General features: G+C 48.1%; 1 protein-coding gene and 1 pseudogene across 6 annotated transcripts in view; both read left to right on the top strand.

Moving 5' to 3' along the window:
• The window catches only part of SYT17 (synaptotagmin 17), a 78,919-nt gene extending 69,144 nt beyond the window's left edge, over window positions 1–9,775 (top strand). For all 6 annotated transcript variants that reach the window (XM_066382529.1, XM_066382531.1, XM_066382528.1 and 3 more), the window contains one exon: window positions 8,365–9,775. In XM_066382529.1, coding sequence (XP_066238626.1) covers window positions 8,365–8,561 — 197 coding nt within the window. In that variant the 3' untranslated portion in view covers window positions 8,562–9,775. The remainder of the gene's footprint in view (window positions 1–8,364) is intronic.
• A 6,641-nt stretch (window positions 9,776–16,416) lies between these two features.
• LOC136404576 (small nucleolar RNA U3) lies at window positions 16,417–16,514 on the top strand (annotated as a pseudogene).
• Window positions 16,515–18,325: the final 1,811 nt, after the last annotated feature.

Below are 18,325 nucleotides of genomic sequence, written 5' to 3' on the forward strand. Positions count from 1 at the left end.
ACAAATGTACAAAGACGGTCCTCGTTCAGATGTACCGATTTTGGTCGTTCATGTAAAAACAAGCACATTACTTTATAGCCACACTTTAAATGCTTCCTCCACGGAGGTGTGATTCACACACTGATCTGCAAGTGATTCTTCAAACCATATGTCGGCTTCATAAGCGCAGGTTCCACATGGCTGTTTCCACACAGAGGAGGACAGAAGTGGTCCAGCAGTCCATGGGGATCTAGAAGAAATTTCCGTCTTGACTTCTCTGTCTTGAAGAAGGAGAAAGAGATTTCAACCCTAACCCGCGGCAACATTTCTCAGAAGCTCCTCCCCCCACCTCCTGGTTTTCCCTCCCCTGAATTTGTTCTGGAATGTCGTCTATGTCAGGCTCCCAATCCCTCTCCAGCTCAGATGATATAACCTCCCCCCTGCCCTCTCCCCGGCTCCCTTCTCTGCTGTCTTTCCCTGTGGATCTGTCTTGCCGCTCAGATCTCAGTGACTTTCCTTTCCTGGTGGGGGAGGAGAAAGAGGATCAGGTATTAATGGAAGGAAACCATGTCACAGTCACACTCGCCTGTCCCATAAGGCGGGGTTTCTCAATCTCGGCACTTGTTGACATTTAAGGCCAAATAATGTTTTGTTGTGAGGGCTGGTCGGCTGCAGCGTAGGATGTTCAGTGGCATCCCTGTCCTCTGTCTACTAGATGCCAATAGCAACCCCCCTCCCCAATTGTGACAACCCTAATGTCTCTTGACATTGCCAAGGGTTTGGGGGTAAAAGTGGGCCTAGCTGAGAACCACTACATTAAAGGAATTCAGTTCACTCTAAGCCAGTATTACCCATAGACCTGGGTGAGAGGGGCTCCCTCCCTGGGCCTCCTGCTGTAAATAGGGTGAGGGGACTGAAGACAAGGAGCCCCGGAGTCAAGCAGACACGCCCACCCTCCTTTCCTAGATCACTTCCGAGTTCTGGGATCCCAGCACTTCCCACCCGAATAACCCAAGCTGGTTTCTAGGCCTGCTCAAGGCCTTCTCCTGGTCCACCCTCAGAAGGCAGGCCATGATGCCAGTGTGTGTCCTCTAGGCCCAAGGAGATACTAGGACTTATAAATAGGCTCACTGTGTAGGTTAAACACATGATAAGCGCTTCCTAAGCATTGGGTGCTGTTATTATTTTGTTCATATCAATAGTCCGTAAACACAAGACAATTTCCTTGTCTGCTGCTTGCTTGAAAAAGCAGCTGTCCATTCAGACATTGGAGGCAAATCTGACCATGCTTGACCCGAGAGAGAGAGGGGGAAGGTCTCCAACCTTTGTAAGGGATTGTCGAGGGCCACTCTGACTGTTGGCATCCTTGCCTTCTATGCTGACTTGAGGATCTAACTCCCTTTAAATGCACACAGATATGATATGTTTCTACTCCTCAGCTTGTCCTTGTCACATGTCAGGGTCAATGGAAGAGGGGAATGGGTAAGACTTTTTTTCTGAGGTGGGAGAAAGGAAAGTGATGCTGAGCTTTGAGTTCCGATTCCTGCTGTGCCAGATGTTGGCTGTGACCTGGGACCCTCAACCTCTTAACTCTCTAAGCGTCTAATTCCTCATCAGCAAAATGGGGATGTAAATACTACCTCCCCTAATAGGATTGTGCTTTGGATTAAGTTTAAAAAAAAATGTATTTAAGGTACTTTGCTCAGTGTCTGGTTCACAGAACTCAGGATTCACTATTGCTGCTTTTTAATTATTATAATACTGTTATCTAAATTGTCATTTTGACTGTTGGAAAGAAAAACATGGAGAAAAAGTTCTGTCCGAGCAGCTGCTATGAATCACTAAGTGAGCCAAGAATCTTGCTTAAAAAAACATCACCCTTAAATTGTGGATGAAACTTCTTAGAACCAAAGAAACGTCATAGCTAAAAGGGGCCCTAAAAACCTATACACACTCGCCCATTGTATAAGTGGGGAAACAGGCCCAGGGAAGGGACATGATCTACCTTGTTTTGAAGAAAAACCTGAAACAGCTTCTAGGTTTCAGAGAAAAGAAGAAAGAAGAGGGAGTGCTATATAGTTTGGGGAAGTTTTGCAGAAGGTGAAAGAGAATGGGTACCATCTTTGTTGGGGTGTGTCAGAGCCGGCCTGTGGGAAGGGGAGAGGGAGGAAACGGGTGTGGAGACGGCTTTGGGTTTCCTCCAAGAGTTGAGGTAACAGATGAACATTCTGATGAGGGTGGGGATCCCTCCATGGTGAGGAATTAGGGTGGACTTTGAAACAGCCCCGGATGAGTTTTGCTGGCTTAATGCATCTTTGCAGAAATGGGGAGCAGCTCAGCCTAGCACCCAAGAGTTGGATTACTGGGGACAGCCACGATCTGGGGGCACCCCAGCTTAATGCCATCAAGCTCAGAGCTGCATATGGGGGTATCACCTTGTGAACCAAACATTCAAAATGGGGAGCTGGTGAGTCTGCTCCCATTGGTAAAGATCAAGATTTTTTTTTCCCCCTTTTAATTTGCAGTGTTTATCACACCCACACTCTGAAGTCATCCAGCTTCCCTTCCAGAATCATCTTGGCAAACTAATTAGCAAGCAAAAGAGTTTAGCTTTAAGAGGGAAGAACAAATTCATTTTTATAGCAAATAGCAATGTGTGAAAGACTCAACTTGCCCCTGACTCACTCAGGGCAAGGACATCTGGACTGGAGCCCTGTGAGCGTTCCCTGCACCTCTCTGCCCCCCCAGTCGTCCCCCCACTGCCCCCCACAGAGTGAGCCGCAGTTCTCAATGGGGGCGGAGCATTTGGCAATGTCTGGAGATACTTTTGGTTGTCACAACTGGGAAGAGGGCTGCTAATGGCATCTAGGAGGTGGAGACCAGACGTGCCGCTAAGCATCCTGTGATGTTCAGAACAGCCCCTCACAACCCCAAACGATCTGGTCCAAAATGTCAGCAGTGCTGAGGATGAGAAACCCCACTCTAGAGGGCTGATGTGACGATTCAGTTAACCCAGTGCCCTGCTTAGCCCTGGGCCATCACATAGTAGGTCCTTTCCTCACATAGTAGGTCTTTACCAAAGCAGTGTTACTCCTCCTGCTGCTTCAAAGCCCATCCCAGGGGGAATATCCCTGGGCTCTGTGAAGTAGCGAGTGTTCGCCCCTCACCAAATGGCCTCATTCTACTGTCCTTTTTTAAGTTCTTGTATCTGTCTGGTAGTCACAATCCACTAAATTAATTTAAATTACTGCAGGTGGGGAAACCATATGACCCAAGTTTATTTGAAGTTACGTCTAACTCCATGAATAGGATATAGGTTCTTAGAGAAAACGTGCGAAGCCCTCTTCCTGGGTTTTGTGCATAGACTTTGTGACATCTGTCCTGACTGCTTAGACTCCTTTTGCCACTCTGGATTGTACAGGTTGTTGGGAGATGCTTCCAGATGGCTGGGGTACATTGGAGTATACACAGTGTCAGTAATATACTAGCGACTGCAGGAAAATGAGCCCCTGTCTCAGCCAGTGGGGACACTTGGGGTGCCTCACAACAAAGTTTCTGGATGTGATCGTTTCTGAGGAGGATTGCAGGGATCTCGTTATGAGGAATTTGCTTCCTTTACAGGTTATTTGCTGCAAATACTGGAAGTTTTTTTTGTTTTTTGTTTTTTGTTTCTGAAGCTGGAAACGGGGAGAGACAGTCAGACAGACTCCCGCATGCGCCCGACCGGGATCCACCTGGCACGCCCACCAGGGGGCGATGCTCTGCCCCTCCGGGGCATGGCTCTGCCGCGACCAGAGCCACTCTAGCACCTGGGGCAGAGGCCAAGGAGCCATCCCCAGCGCCCGGGCCATCTTTGCTCCAATGGAGCCTCAGCTGCGGGAGCGGAAGAGAGAGACAGAGAGGAAGGAGAGGGGGAGGGGTGGAGAAGCAGATGGGCGCTTCTCCTATGTGCCCTGGCCGGGAATCGAACCCGGGTCCCCCGCACGCCAGGCCGACGCTCTACCGCTGAGCCAACCGGCCAGGGCAAATACTAGAAGTTTTATCACCAGCTGGCCCAGTGACTTGGTTTCCTTACCTCTTAAATGGAGGGGGCAGGGGTGTCTGCCCACTGCCTCTGAGCCCCTTTCTGTATTCTGCACGGATCCAGTCTCCATTCCATGTCCTCTCCGACGGCACACCCCCTAGACTCAGCAGTGACGGCAGATCATGATATTCTCCCAGGCAGCTTATATTATATAATAGAAGTCATTAGTTTTATTCAGCTTCAGCTTATTATAATTTGCATTTTAAATGTTTGGTTTTTGAATGACTGTTAAGATTGCCATAACTTCACCGAGTGATTTGCAAGTGCCGAAGCCTGCCAATTAGCTCAGATGGCCAGACCAGCTACCGCTTCCCTTCCCGTCAGAAAGCCTGAATCACGCGGAGGCTCCCGCCTTTCCAGGGCCAAGTGAGTCACCAGGCTCAGTTACTTTGCAAATTGGGATGAGGAGCGTAGGCTATGACTTCCTTTAGTCCTCTTCCCCTGCTGGTGAGTTAAATGTGGAGTCTCTTAACAGCGACTTATTTTTTTTTCTTTTGTTTTCTTTCCAAAATAATATGCACTTGTTGTAAGAAGTTTAAACTATACATCTAATGCAGGGGTCGGGAATCTTTTTGGCTGAGAGAGCCATGAGCGCCACATATTTTAAAATGTAATTCCATGAGAGCCATACAACGACCCGTGTACGTTAGGCATTATCCAATAAAAATTTGGTGTTGTCCCGGAGGACAGCTGTGATTGGCTCCAGCCACCCACAACCATGAACATAAGCAGTAGGAAATGAATGGATTGTAATACATGAGAATGTTTTATATTTTTAATGTTATTATACTTTTTTATTAAAGATTTGTCTGTAATGCAGCCATCAAAAGAGCCACATCTGGCTCGCGAGCCATAGGTTCTCAACCCCTGATCTAATGTAAGACAAAAAGCGGAAAGTTCCCTCTGTTTCCCCTCCCTAGAGAGAGCCACTCTTAACAGTCTGGGGAACATTTCTCCAGATACTGTTTTCTATTCTATATATTAATGTCATAACAAAAAGATTGTGTTTACATATATTGTGTTGCAACTTGCTTTTGTCTCCTAGCAGTAGGTGTTGGAGATTTTTCCGTTTATATATATAGGTCTGTCTCGTTTTTAACAGTGACAGTGGTTTCCATGGTATTGTTACATCAGGAATGATCTAGTTGGTCCCCTCCAGTCTTAGCCCGGGTGCTCCCAAATCTGATCCTAAGACAATGACTTGGGGCCAGCAGGCTCCTGGGCAGGTGATCCCAGGAAGCACTGGCAAGCCAGTGGGGAGGGGAGGCAGGAAGGGGAAGCAGGCCAATCAGGGGCATTTAATGAGTGGATGACCGCAGCTCAGGAGGTCCTAGACCACCATCAGGTTCAGTGATGTGAAGGACGCGCAGAACTCGGGAAAGCTGCTCTGCTCACGGTTACAGTCTATGACAGTGAAAGCATACCGGCCAAGCCCAGCCAAGGGAAAAGGCGCAGGGTGCAGGCGAGCCTAGGCCCCCGCTTCTAGTCGAGTCCTACGGACTCTAGTCTCCCAGTGGAGTCCTATGGACAGCACTTAACTCTCCGAGTAACAATGTGTGGCTACACACTTGGTGTCCAGGAGGTTGACTGAGGGTCAGTCACATAGTCTACCCTCGTCTCCCACCCCTTCAGAGGCCACGTTACTCCCCACCAGAAGTCACTCTGTGATTTCGCATGGACTGACGTGGGTCCACAGCACAGAGCTGTGGGCGCTCATGTTAGGACACCATTCACGGAAGTTGTGGGCAGCCTACAGGGTGGGCTGAGGGGGTGGGCAGGACACCAACAAACTCAGCCACACTTCCTCATGGACATTTTTATTATTTCTACTTTTCATTCTTATAAACAATATTCTAGAGCAGAGATCAGCAATTTTTTATTTTTATTTTTTGTAAAAGCCCAGGTAATATAAATATTTTAAGCTTTGGGCCATATGGTCTTCGTTGAAACTACTCAACTGTGTTACTGTGTGCAAAGGCCACCATGGACATCATAGAAGTGAGTGGGTTTGAACGGGTTCCAATAAAACTTACAAAACCAGATGGCAGGGCAGGTTTGGCTTGGAGGCTCCTGTGTGCTAACCCCTGCTGCAGAAAATGTCCTTGTACGTATAGCTGTGTCCATTGTGCAGATACATCTGTGAGGTACATTCCCAGAAGTAGAATTGCTGGATCACGAGTTAAAGACATTTTTATTTTGAGCAGATACTGTGACCTTCCCCCAAAAGTGAAACCAGCTTCCTCCTTCACCAATGATGCATGAGAATGTTTGAGATTTCCTTCCTTTTTTTTCTTTCAATTTTTTATTTATTGATCTTAGAGAGAAAGAGGAAGGATGAGAGAGAGAAACATCAATTTGTTGTTCCACTTATTCATGCATTCATTGGTTGATTCTTGTATGTGCCCTGACTGGGGATTGAACCCACACCTTGGGGTTCTGGTGAGATTACCTTTCTTAAAACCCCTTTTCCAAAGAAGTAAAGTCTATACTTATTTACTAAGATGTTTCTGCATTTTCATTTGAGCTTTGGTGGGCCAGAGGAAGAGAGAATATTTTGTTCCCAGGGAAGAAAACCAAATAGGGCCTAAAGTGGTCTCATAATAGGATCTTGCTAAATAATAATAATAATAATATCTTGCTTTAAATTCAAGACCCACAGAGAAGGGGACTCCAGTAGCTTGTTCACATCTGGTGAGATCAAACTTCTCACTGCCCATCAGCTATGGTGTAGAACAGTCTTGAGTGTTAACTCTTCAAAAACAAATTTTTTCAAATGTATCAGAGAGCTCCTTAGGAATTTTTTCTATTAAGCAAAGATTTCATTTCTAATTTGCATGTAAATGAGGTCCACCTAAGCATACTGAGCACGTTACCAAACGTACAAAAAATATAGGTGATCCAATTTTTGTCCATAGAGCTGACAGGTACGGGATACCCTTGATTGAGACGAATAGCATTTCACGTGGTTTAGTGCACTTAGCCTAGCTCACTCTAGAACTTTCTGGTTTTTAAACAATGGATGAGGTTTTTGTTCTTGTTTTCCCATTTTTCTGTGTCCCCCCCCCCCCCATTTTTATCATTTGGAATTCTTGCTGTGAGCCCCGCAGGGGAGAACAGAGGATCGTTAGCATTCAAGCTCTGGGGCTGCATATTTTAGCTGGTTTATTTGATAATGGATTCCCTCCTGGGATGCAACCGCCTTTGCACGGCTCACGCTGGGCGAATCTGTGATAGCTCCTGTTCTGGAGCCTTTCGTTTATAACACAGACGCAGCCTGTGTTCCCCGGTAGCAAGATGGCATGCCTGGACTACCCACATGCAGATAAAGAACTAGGCAGAACTTGGCTGGGGTGATAAATCAAGCTAACTATCTCATTAGGCTTGAAAGACACAAATTAAGCTTGCATTGCGATGAACAGAAAAACCTTCCAAAGAGACATGCAGTACAAGGCGTAGAAGGAACTGCCGTCGTCATTTCTCTCCGGAATCTGGCCTCTGTTGCCTGGAACAGAGGAAACGCAAAGTCTCTTTAAAAAGATCAACAGACACAAATGTAGACTCAAAATAGCAGTACATTAGAGGAGTGCTTACTGTCTGCAGAGCTGAGAATTTTACGCACATGGTCCCCTCGGAACCTCACAAAGACCTGTGGTGCCTTTGCTTGCCTCAGGGCCCCAGAACTAGTCAGGTGACAGAGCCAGGGTCCGTACTGGATGTCTGGCCCCATGGCCCACAGCGGAACCTCGGGGCCCTCAGGTGGAATGAGAGGGATGCTAATGCAGCCAGTGGGAAGAGGCCTGAGGTGCTGCTCAACCTCCTGCAGCATACAGAATAGGCCCCACAACAAAGAATGTTCCAGCCCCAAAGGTCACCGTTGTTGTGACAGGGCAACCCTGGTGTAACTACTCGGTGGGACTCCAGCGATGGCTGGCTCTTCCACCAGAACAGTCCAGCCCTCGAGCTCCGTAGGCAGCATGGCAACCAGACCTAAGTGTCCTGTCAGGCTGCATATTGCAGGGGGCAGCTCTCCGGCAGAAAGAAGGGCCAGTGCTGGGAGGCAGGGCACAGCCGACATGGGGTCCCTGGAGCACCCCGTCCCTGTGGGAGAGTGAGCTGAGGGGGATGGGGAGTTCTCACCATTCGCCATTCAAAGGAACAGACAATGTCCGGAGAGTGAGGACCCTGCGTCTGCAGTTGAGGAATGTGTAGACTAATGGCCTTTGTCTTGTTCCTGCCTCCTGTTCTGTCTCCACCCCTCCTCTTGCCTCCCCACCCCTGCCCTCGTCCCTCTGGCTCTCTAGTGTTCGGTCACAACATGAAGAGCAGCAACGACTTCATCGGAAGGATTGTCATCGGCCAGTACTCGTCAGGCCCCTCTGAGTCCAACCACTGGCGGCGGATGCTCAACACCCACCGCACGGCCGTGGAGCAGTGGCACAGCCTCAGATCCCGCGCCGAGTGTGACCGCGTGTCTCCCGCCTCTCTGGAGGTGACCTGAGGGCTGCAGGGAAGGCAGGTGTCATTTGTGTAAAAAAAAAATAAAAAAAAATAGGGAGGAAAATTTAAAACAGAAAAATATGTCATCTACATATCTACCTATTCCATCCACAACTGTATACACACTCACCACACACACACACACACACACACACACACACACACACACACACACTGAATCCTCTCAGAACGGAGAGGAAGCTGACTGCTGATTACAAAATGGCTGCCCTATATGAACGAGGCCCGAGAACTTTCCAGAAGCCCCATCCCTATGCCACGAGCTGAGCGGGCACTGCTGTGGAACTTACTGGCAGCGCTTGCTTTTGTTGATACCCGCTTCCCCAAAATGCACTTTCAACCTACCAGCCAGAGGAAGGGCCTCCCAAAGGGTGCCAACCTCCATCGAGACGTAATTTTCCAAGAGTTTGGCCAGTGTGGGGAGGCCCGGCCCCCACGCCCCCAAATGCACCCCCACTAGGTGGCTGGAAAAGGCTACTGTTCCCTCGGGTTCTTCGAACCTAATACCTTTCCTCCAAAGTGTGAGTACGTTGCTGTTTCGTGGACATGGTAAATAGATTAGACTATTTGGAGAACCAGCCGGCAACAAAAAACTTTCCAGTGTAAGAAACTTCTCCTGGCTTAACTGAATTTTTCCTTGTGTTAGCTCATTCCTGGGCACTCCCCATGGGTAGGTATGTGGATGTTCTCGTGCATGTGCCCTCACAGGTGAACATGTCCGTGCACCTGTGTGCTCTCCCGGGGAGCAAGGCGGAGGGCCAGGACCTCAGTCCCGGGCTTTCCCTTCTCGCTGCCTCCCGTCAGTGAAATTCACCCGCTGTCCTGTCTGTCAGGACCCCACCTTCAGTAGCAGTAGTGTGTATGTACGTCAAGAAAATACAATACGATAGAGCAAAAGCAACATTTTTTTTCCCAACCAAATCATGGTGATTATGACTCACAGAAGACCTGCAAAGGACAGTGACATGGATTAAAATGGCCACCACACCTACTACCCCCTCATCCAGGATGATCTCCTTCCTTGTCATACTCTGGGGATCTTTCTGTATTTGTGTGTGAACCAAAGTCACTTCTGTGCTGAAGAAGTAAGTAATGTAGTTAGACTAGATTTCTCCGTTGGATGCTTCCGTAGCTTTCCCCACAGCATATTGTCTGGTGTACTGGGGAGCTCTTTGTCAAAATTAAAGATTATTTATTTGTGCCATTCATTCGCGTCATCTTTTTCTTCATGAGCGTGGAGCATAGAGGGTGGGAGGGTGTTTCAGTTGCTACTGCTGTGTAACAAACCATCCTGATGACTCAGAGCACGTCTATTTATCGTGCTCGTGGATTTGGTGGGCCAGGAATTGAGACCAGAGACGTCAGGGGCGGCTTGTCTCTGCTTCCTGATTTCTAGGCCCGCAGCTGGAAGACTCAAGGGACACAGTGGGTAGAACCAGACAGCCAGTCGTGCTAGACATTGTTAGTGACATTAGTACATGGTCTTAGGAGGAAGAACAGTTGAAACATTTAAGTATATTAATCTGATGGCTGATAAGAGAACCCATACTGGATTTAACACCTACTCGTTTAAATGACGGAGTCTTGCCTTCAGACATAGCTGGATCCAGGTGTTCAATTGAGGTGATCAGGGCTTTGGTTATCACTCTGTCTCCTGGACAGGCTCTCCCCATTCAATAAACATGGTTACCAGCAGCTTAAGAGTCCCAACTCGCCCTGGCCAGTTGGCCCAGTGGTAAAGCTTCCACCCAGCATGTGGATGTCCCAGGTTTGATTCCCAGTCAGAGCACACAGAAGAAGGGACCATCTGCATCTTCACTCCCTTCTCTCTCTCTCTCTTCTCTTCCCACAGCCATGACACAAATGGTTCGAACAAGTTGGCCCCAGGCGTTGAGGATGGCTCCATGGCCTCCCCTCAGGTGCTAAAATAGCTCGGTTGCCAAACAACAGAGCAGCAGCCCCAGATGGGCAGAACATCCCCTGGTAAGGGGCTTGCTAGGTGGATCTGGGTTGGGCACATGCAGGAGTCTGTCTCTCTGCCTCCTCACCTCTCACTTAAAAAAAAAAAAAAGTTCCAACTCATACTTGTCATCAAGATCCAACTTAAATTGCCATTTTCTGATTTTCCAAGACAGGAATAACAGTTCCTCCCTGTCCACCCCACACCAAGAACCTTATATTTCCATTTAGCTCTTCTAATAACAACTGCCATGCATTGGGGCCTCACTGTGTGTGTGTTCATCCCGGTATATGTATAATCTCATTCAATCTTCACAACAACCTTTCGATGTAGGAGCTATTATTATCCCTATTTTCCAGATGAGGAAACTGAGGCTCTTTTCCATAAAACTATCCACTCGTTCAGGGCAGGATCGGTGGCTATTTAGCTTTTTATTGGCCTTGCCCAGTTTAGGGCTTGATCCAGGTAAATACTTCTGGGCTGAGAAATTAGGTGAGATGGCCTCATTCCTCCTGGCCACATTGGGCCATTGCAGGGTCCCCCTTGTGGGTCCTCTGGTGTCTCCCGCTCTAAAGTGGAGGAGGCATCGAGATTAAGGGGGAGAGGCAGGAGGTCTGGGTTAGGATATGTTTCTCAACGTAGAAAAGAAGGAGGCATTTTCCTTTTCTATAAAATGGCTCTAGTGCCGAGGATGAAAATAGGAGAGAACAAACAACGAGGGAAGACGGGTACAGACAGGACTAGAGATGAGGTAATACAGTGATTGGGTCCATGGGCTTTGGAGCCAAATAAGTCATGGTTCAAACCTCAGGCTCGCCACTTCCTGAGTGTGTGCCCTTCCTTGCACAAGACACATCACTTCTGAGCCTTGTCTCCTCATTGTCTTAGCAAGGGCACCTCAAAAGCAGCCCTTGCAGCAGAGACTTAGATCTTTGGGAAGTGACCTCAGGAAGCATAGATGGAAGACTAATTCAGGGAAAGGTGAGAAGCAGATGGGAGGCTGCCTTAACTACCATTGTGGGCAGTGAGGCTCAACCATGCTGGGACCCTTGAGAATGATCATTATGGGAAGCTGGAGTATCTAACCACTGACCCCATCCCTTGGGGCTGCAGGGTTGCCCCTGGAGGCACTTTAGGACTGTGTTTTGTGGCTGAGCGAGCTGCCACAGCACCAAGAAATCTGGGCAGAGAACAGGGCGTGCGTGCTGAGTCAGGTGAGCGTCTATGTGCACGGCCAGGTCCGCTGCAGCCACAGGGGGACTTGGAGATAGAGGCTGTGTATGTGTGTGTGTGGAGGGGTGGCACACCCAGCATCTGCCGCCCTCAATAATAACAAAAGGGCCAGCTAACCATGGGTGAAGTGCCAAACACCTCATGCTGTCCTCAGGCGGCAGCCCCTGTGCGGGATAGTATTTCCCTTTTAACAAAGGGGGGAAGTCAAGGTGTAATGAGATCAAGTGGCCAGTAAGTGCCAGAGCTAGAGTGCCCACCCAGGCCCATCGGACTCTAGAGCCTATTATGGACTGCACTGTGTCCCCCTCACAAAAGGTAGGGTGGTACCCTAACCCCCAAGACTTCAATATGCGACCTTATTTGGAGGCAGGGTCTTTCCAGAGGTCACCAAGTTGAAGTGAGGTCATTAGAGTGGCCGACATCCAGTAGGACTGGTGTCCTTATAAAAAGGAATTAGGACACAGAGATGGACAGATACACGGAGGGACGTGAAGAGGCGCAGGAAGAAGATGACCACCCACAAGCTGAGGAGCGCCGCCTGGAACAGCTCCTCCCAGCACGGCCCTCAGAAGGCACCAACTCTGCCAAAGCCTTGATCTCAGACTTCCGACCCCCACAACTGTGAAAGAATGAATTTTTGCTTTTAAAGCTTCCTAGACTTGGTAATAACAGCCCTAGGTCACTAAGCCAGAGCTCATGTGGCTGACTGTTCTGTGGGCTGTCTCATCTGAAAATAGGGTGACAGTTCTTACCCCATATGGTTGACATAAGGATTAGCTAGGATAATGCCTGCAGTGGTTTTGGTTTTGTTATTTTAAAAAATATATTTATTGATTTGAGAGAGAGAGGAAGAGAGAGAGAGAGAGAGAGAGAGAGAGAGAGAGAGGTCAATTTGTTGTTCCACTTCTTTAAGCATTCATTGGTTGATTCTTTTTTTTTTTTTTTTGTATTTTTCTGAAGCTAGAAACCGGAGAGACAGTCAGACAGACTCCCGCATGCGCCCGACCAGGATCCACCCGGCACGCCCACCAGGGGGCGATGCTCTGCCCCTCCGGGGCGTGGCTCTGCTGAGACCAGAGCCACTCTAGCGCCTGGGGCAGAGGTCAAAGAGCCATCCCCAGCGCCCGGGCCATCTTAGCTCCAATGGAGCCTCAGGTGCGGGAGGGGAAGAGAGAGACAGAGAGGAAGGAGAGGGGGAGGGGTGGAGAAGCAAATGGGCACTTCTCCTGTGTGCCCTGGCCGGGAATCAAACCCGGGACTTCTACACGCCAGGCCGATGCTCTACCACTGAGCCAACTGGCCAGGGCCATTGGTTGATTCTTTATGTAATTCTAACCAGAGATCAAACCCACAACACTGACTAATCGAGACAATGTTCTAACCAACTGAGCTATCCAGCCAGGGCTGCAAAGTCTTCACAGACAGTACTTAGTGGCTGTTCCTCCCCAGCACACATCAGGCAATGTTTGCTGGCTGACTAAAGGGAAAAGCAGAATCGATGTCAGAGCTGTTCACATCTCCACGGAGAGAGTTTGTCAGGAGACAGGGGGATGTGTTGAAAGGTGAAGGAAGGACTTGGTTTCTATAGAAACCTGGGCCCAAGGTGCCCTGCTGTGGGATACCCACTCATTTTAATTAGCATCCTTCTCCTCCTCAGCTAGGAAGTGGGAAAGGAGAGCACAGGCCGCCTACGCACTGTCTTTGGGGTGCCAGGACCCCAGTTCACAGGAGGGGGTGGTGTGGGAGTAGTGGGTGAAGTTGGAAAGCCTTGTCGACTTCCTCAGGGCCGGTCCTTGGGTCCTCGCATCTCTTGGGACTCTAGAACCCCTCAGGATTCCATTCCACCCCCCTGGGGCTTGACAGAAGCTGTGACCTCTGCCCAGCCCTGCTCAGACATGATAGGTGCCCGGATGGCCGGAACAGCCCTTTTGGACGTTGACATTTCATTCCCAGAAAGCTGGAAATCACTGCAGGGGACAGAGAAAGGATTCTTTTCCTTCCTGGGCAGCCTGTCGTCCACTGCCAAGGGGATACCTGACCTTTTTCATGTTCAAAAATACCATTTCAAGTAACTCAGGATTAGTCACTGCTGTGTAAATACTAAAAATGTCCACTTAGAAAAGTGACTGGGAGGCACTGTCCAGAGGTTGGCAGGGTTATTCTTTGGGACACTGTTTTGCTACCCACTTTTATACCTTCCTTTGCAGTATTTTTGAGGGTTCCATAGTGATCTAATGGTAGCTAACATATACTGAGCTCTTACTGCATGTCAGGCATTGTTCTGAGTACTTGTGTGAGGGAAGTATTGATTTTTTCACATTTTATAGATGAGGAAACTGAGGCTTAACCCTTTGGGTAGTACAGATGTTCATGTATGTCCTCGTGCCTCCTGACCATCCAGAGTATGATCATACAACATTTTTTTTAATTTTTTTTATTTATTTATTCATTTTTAGAGAGGAGAGAGAGAGACAAAGAGGGAGAGAGACAGAGAGAGAGAAGAGGGAAGGAGCTGGAAGCATCAACTCCCATATGTACCTTGACCAGGCAAGCCCAGGGTTTCAAACCGGCGACCTCAGCATTTCCAGGTCGACGCTTTATCCACTGCGCCACCACAGGTCAGGCCCATCATACAAAAATTTTTATTTTAAAAATGTATAAGGCAATATTTAAAAAAGGCAAATGTATGTTCTTCTTGTTTCCATAAGTTGGTTACCAAACAAACATGATTTTAAGTTAATAAAACTGGAATTGGAACTAATTTCATTTTTTGAAAAATATTACTCCCGGGGTCAGTGAGCATGAAAAAAACTCACTACTCAAAGGATTAAAGGGATTAAATAATCACTTTGTGGGCCCTAGCCAGTTGGCTCAGTGGATAGAGCATTGACTCAGCATGTACACATCCTGGGTTTGATCCATGGTTGGGGCACACAGGAGAAGCAACCATCTGCTTCTTTCCCTCTTCTCTCCCTCTTCCCCTCTCGCAGCCAGTGGCTCAACTGGTTCAATCATCGACCCTGGATGCTGAAGATAGCTCAGTTAGTCCGAGCATCAGCCTCAGGTGCTGTGGATAGCTCAGTTGATTTGAGCATTGGCCCCAGATGGGGGTGGCCGGGTGGATCCCAGTCAGGGCACATGCGGGTGTCTGTCCCTATCTCCCCTCCTCTCACTTAAAAATAAATCAGTGTGTAGGCATGCAGTAGCAGGTCTGGAATTTGAACACAGATATCCTGGGATTGAAAGCCATTAATGAACTAGTTTTTATTGTCCCTTTTATAATGGTCAGGGGGTAAGGGACTTTGTTTTGTTTGTAAATAAACATTTTTTTAAAAGCTAGGAAATTAAAGGAGCTGATAGATAATAGATGGATGGATGGATAAATAGAAATTAATCTTCACTGAACTCACAGGTCACCACGAGCAAAGTGTGAGTGTATGTGTGTGTGTGTGTGGGGGGGGGAATGTTAGATCATGTCATCACATGATAAATACAACTTTAGGAAGCCAGAAAATATATACTGAAAAAATTGTCTATTTTCTAGCCATTAAATTTGAGTTCTAAAGCAGGGGTTGGCAAACTATGGCCCATGGGCCAAATCCTGCCCACTGCTTGTTTTTGTAAATAAAGTTTTGTTGAAACCCAGCCAGGCCCATTGCTATAGTCTTTGGCCAAGTTAAATAGTTGTCCCTGAGACAGTTTGGCCTGTAAAGCCTAAAATATTTAGTACTTGGCTCTCTACAGAAGGAGTTTAAGTTGCAGTTACATAGTATGAATAAATTCTAGAGATCTAATGTACAACAGATAACTATACAGAAGGTTCTTGGGTTATGACAGTCTCGACACACAACTTTTCCAGTTTACAATGCTCACTCCCATAAAAAATTTAAAAAATTGAGACATGAGTGTTTTGGCTTACTGATTTTTTGTCCTATTTTCTGTTACTATAGTACAGTGTACAGCAGGGGTCCCCAAACTATGGCCTGCGGGCTGCATGCGGCCCCCCTGAGGCCATTTATCCGGCCCCCACCACACTTCCAGAAGGGGCACCTCTTTCATTGGTGGTCAGTGAGAGGAGCATATTGACCATCTCATTAGCCAAAAGCAGGCCCATAGTTTTCATTGAAATACTGGTCAGTTTGCTTATTTAAATTTACTTGTTCTTTATTTTAAATATTGTATTTGTTCCCATTTTGTTTTTTTTACTTTAAAATAAGGTATGTGCAGTGTGCATAAGGATTTGTTCATAGTTTTTTTTTATAGTCCGGCCCTCCAATGGTCTGAGGGACAGTGAACTGGCCCCCTGTGTAAAAAGTTTGGGGACCCCTGGACTGTACAGTATAGTATATTTATGTCCTTTTCCTTTTTCTGTGGCTTAGTTTCTTTTTATGTTCTAGATTATGATTTTACAACTGTGTTAAGATAGGTAAGTGACTTAGGCTAGGGTGTGTTTTGACTTACACCAAAATTCAGGTTATGTCACTGTTGTAGGAACAGAACTTTGTGGTATTCCAAGAACCCCCCTGTCGTTAATAATACCGTATTGAATGCTGGAAATGTGCTAAGGGTAGACTTCAGGTTCTCTCTCGGAGGAAAGAAAACCATTTGAGGAGATGATATTCAGTTGGTTTGACTGTAGTATCATAAGACTGTACTTTCAGGGATCATTTCTATAGTTTGTGACTGTATTTCCAATGGCTTTAGGCGACTCCTGTGTTTTGGTCGTTCGACCCCCGCCGGGGTTGCGACCCACACGTTGAGAACCGCTGCCTTAAAGAATAAATGTTTATCATTTATAAACAATAAACGTGCATGCTCCTGGTGTGCACCAGCACAAAGTCTTGAGGCAACGGGTGCCATGAAGCTCGCTGCCCACTGAAACGGGGCCTGAGCTGTGTGGTTAGCCTGAGCCAGGCCTTGGCAGGCCTTCAGCCCCAGTACCAGCAGGACAACACCCGGAGTGGGCACGAGTTTAGTTATTTCTCGCAGGCACACCAGCTAGTGTTCCAGGGGGAAGAGAAAATACGGGGATATGTTCGGGTCCTCCTCTTGAATGCCAGGGCACAAAGGGTCCGGGCACCTGGCTGAGCCTTCAGCAAAGGAAGTGGCAGTGTGGGGTGGGGAGTGTGGGGAGGGGGCAGAGAAAGGCATGTCCCAGATCAGTGATGACATAGCAAAGTCTGCTATTGCTTCTTGGACACGTACTACTTGCCAGCGTCTATACTAAGTATTATAAACAACTCATTTCATTTACTCTTTGTGAGGTAGGTACTGTTACTACCCTCTGTTTTATAAAGGAGGAAACTAAGGCTCAGAGAGGCAAAGTGACTTGTCCAAGGACAAACGAAGTGAGGGAAAGACTGGTTTTTAGGGATATTAGTTCTCCATAAATACAATTGAGGTCCCAATGAAAACCAGCGGATTTCAAAACATGTAAGTCTGAGCAAACCACACGCTGGAACTACTTATTAATGATAACATCTCCTTCTCTTTGTTGAGCACTGACTCCACGTCAGGAACCTTCTACCCAAACCTTCTTTAACCTCCCAGAGACTGAAAGGGCCCGACCGGCCCATCCTTCCCCTGAGCTTCCCTGCAGTGGAGTCTCCAGCGCTCTCTTGACCAGGAGGACGGGGTGGGGATGAGCTGAGACTAAGCCCCCTTCCTCAGCTCTGCACAATTGTTCCCACCGCTCAGTGCAAATGAGGGCTAAGTCTTAGCAGATCTTCAGATTTTCAACAGAAAGCAGAATGCCTAAATTTTAGATACCTAAATTCACCCTGGTTTTATACCCTGACAACAATTAAAACTTTTTTTTTTTGTATTTTTCTGAAGCTGGAAACGGGGAGGCAGTCAGACAGACTCCCGCATGCGCCCGACCGGGATCCACCCGGCACGCCCACCAGGGGCAACGCTCTGTCGCGACCAGAGCCACTCTAGCGCCTGGGGCAGAGGCCAAGGAGCCATCCCCAGCACCCGGGCCATCTTTTGCTCTAATGGAGCCTCAGCTGCGGGAGGAGAAGAGAGAGAAAGAGAGGAAGGAGAGGGGAAGGGGTGGAGAAGCAAATGGGCGCTTCTCCTGTGTGCCCTGGCCGGGAATCGAACCCGGGACTTCTGCACGCCAGGCCGACGCTCTACCACTGAGCCAACCAGCCAGGGCCAAAACATTTTTTAAAAACATGACATGGATCAAATAGCTCACATCCATGGATGAGCTGGCTTTGGCCCAAGAGGTATCTGCACTCAGGGTTAACTTGTATCTTTACCTTCTGGCTTGTAATTTCTCTACCGGGCTGAGATGCTTTATCTCCAGGCTGGGATGTGAGCTCTGTTATCACTCCGTCTTACAGAGGAGGAAACTGAGTCTCAGAGGCGAGTGCACACCCACGGCCACAAAGTGGCTCAGAAGCAGGGCTGCCATTTCTCTTAGCTCTCCTCAGGGGGGCTGGCCCAGGCAGCTTTCCCGCTGTCACTCCGAGCTGTCTCCAGTGGAGCAGAGAGGAGGGAGGGGAGAGAGAGGGGAGGAGGAGGAGGAGACTGGGGTCTACCCCGTT

Source organism: Saccopteryx leptura, chromosome 4 (assembly GCF_036850995.1).
Source record: "Saccopteryx leptura isolate mSacLep1 chromosome 4, mSacLep1_pri_phased_curated, whole genome shotgun sequence".
Classification (NCBI taxonomy): Eukaryota; Metazoa; Chordata; class Mammalia; order Chiroptera; family Emballonuridae; genus Saccopteryx; species Saccopteryx leptura.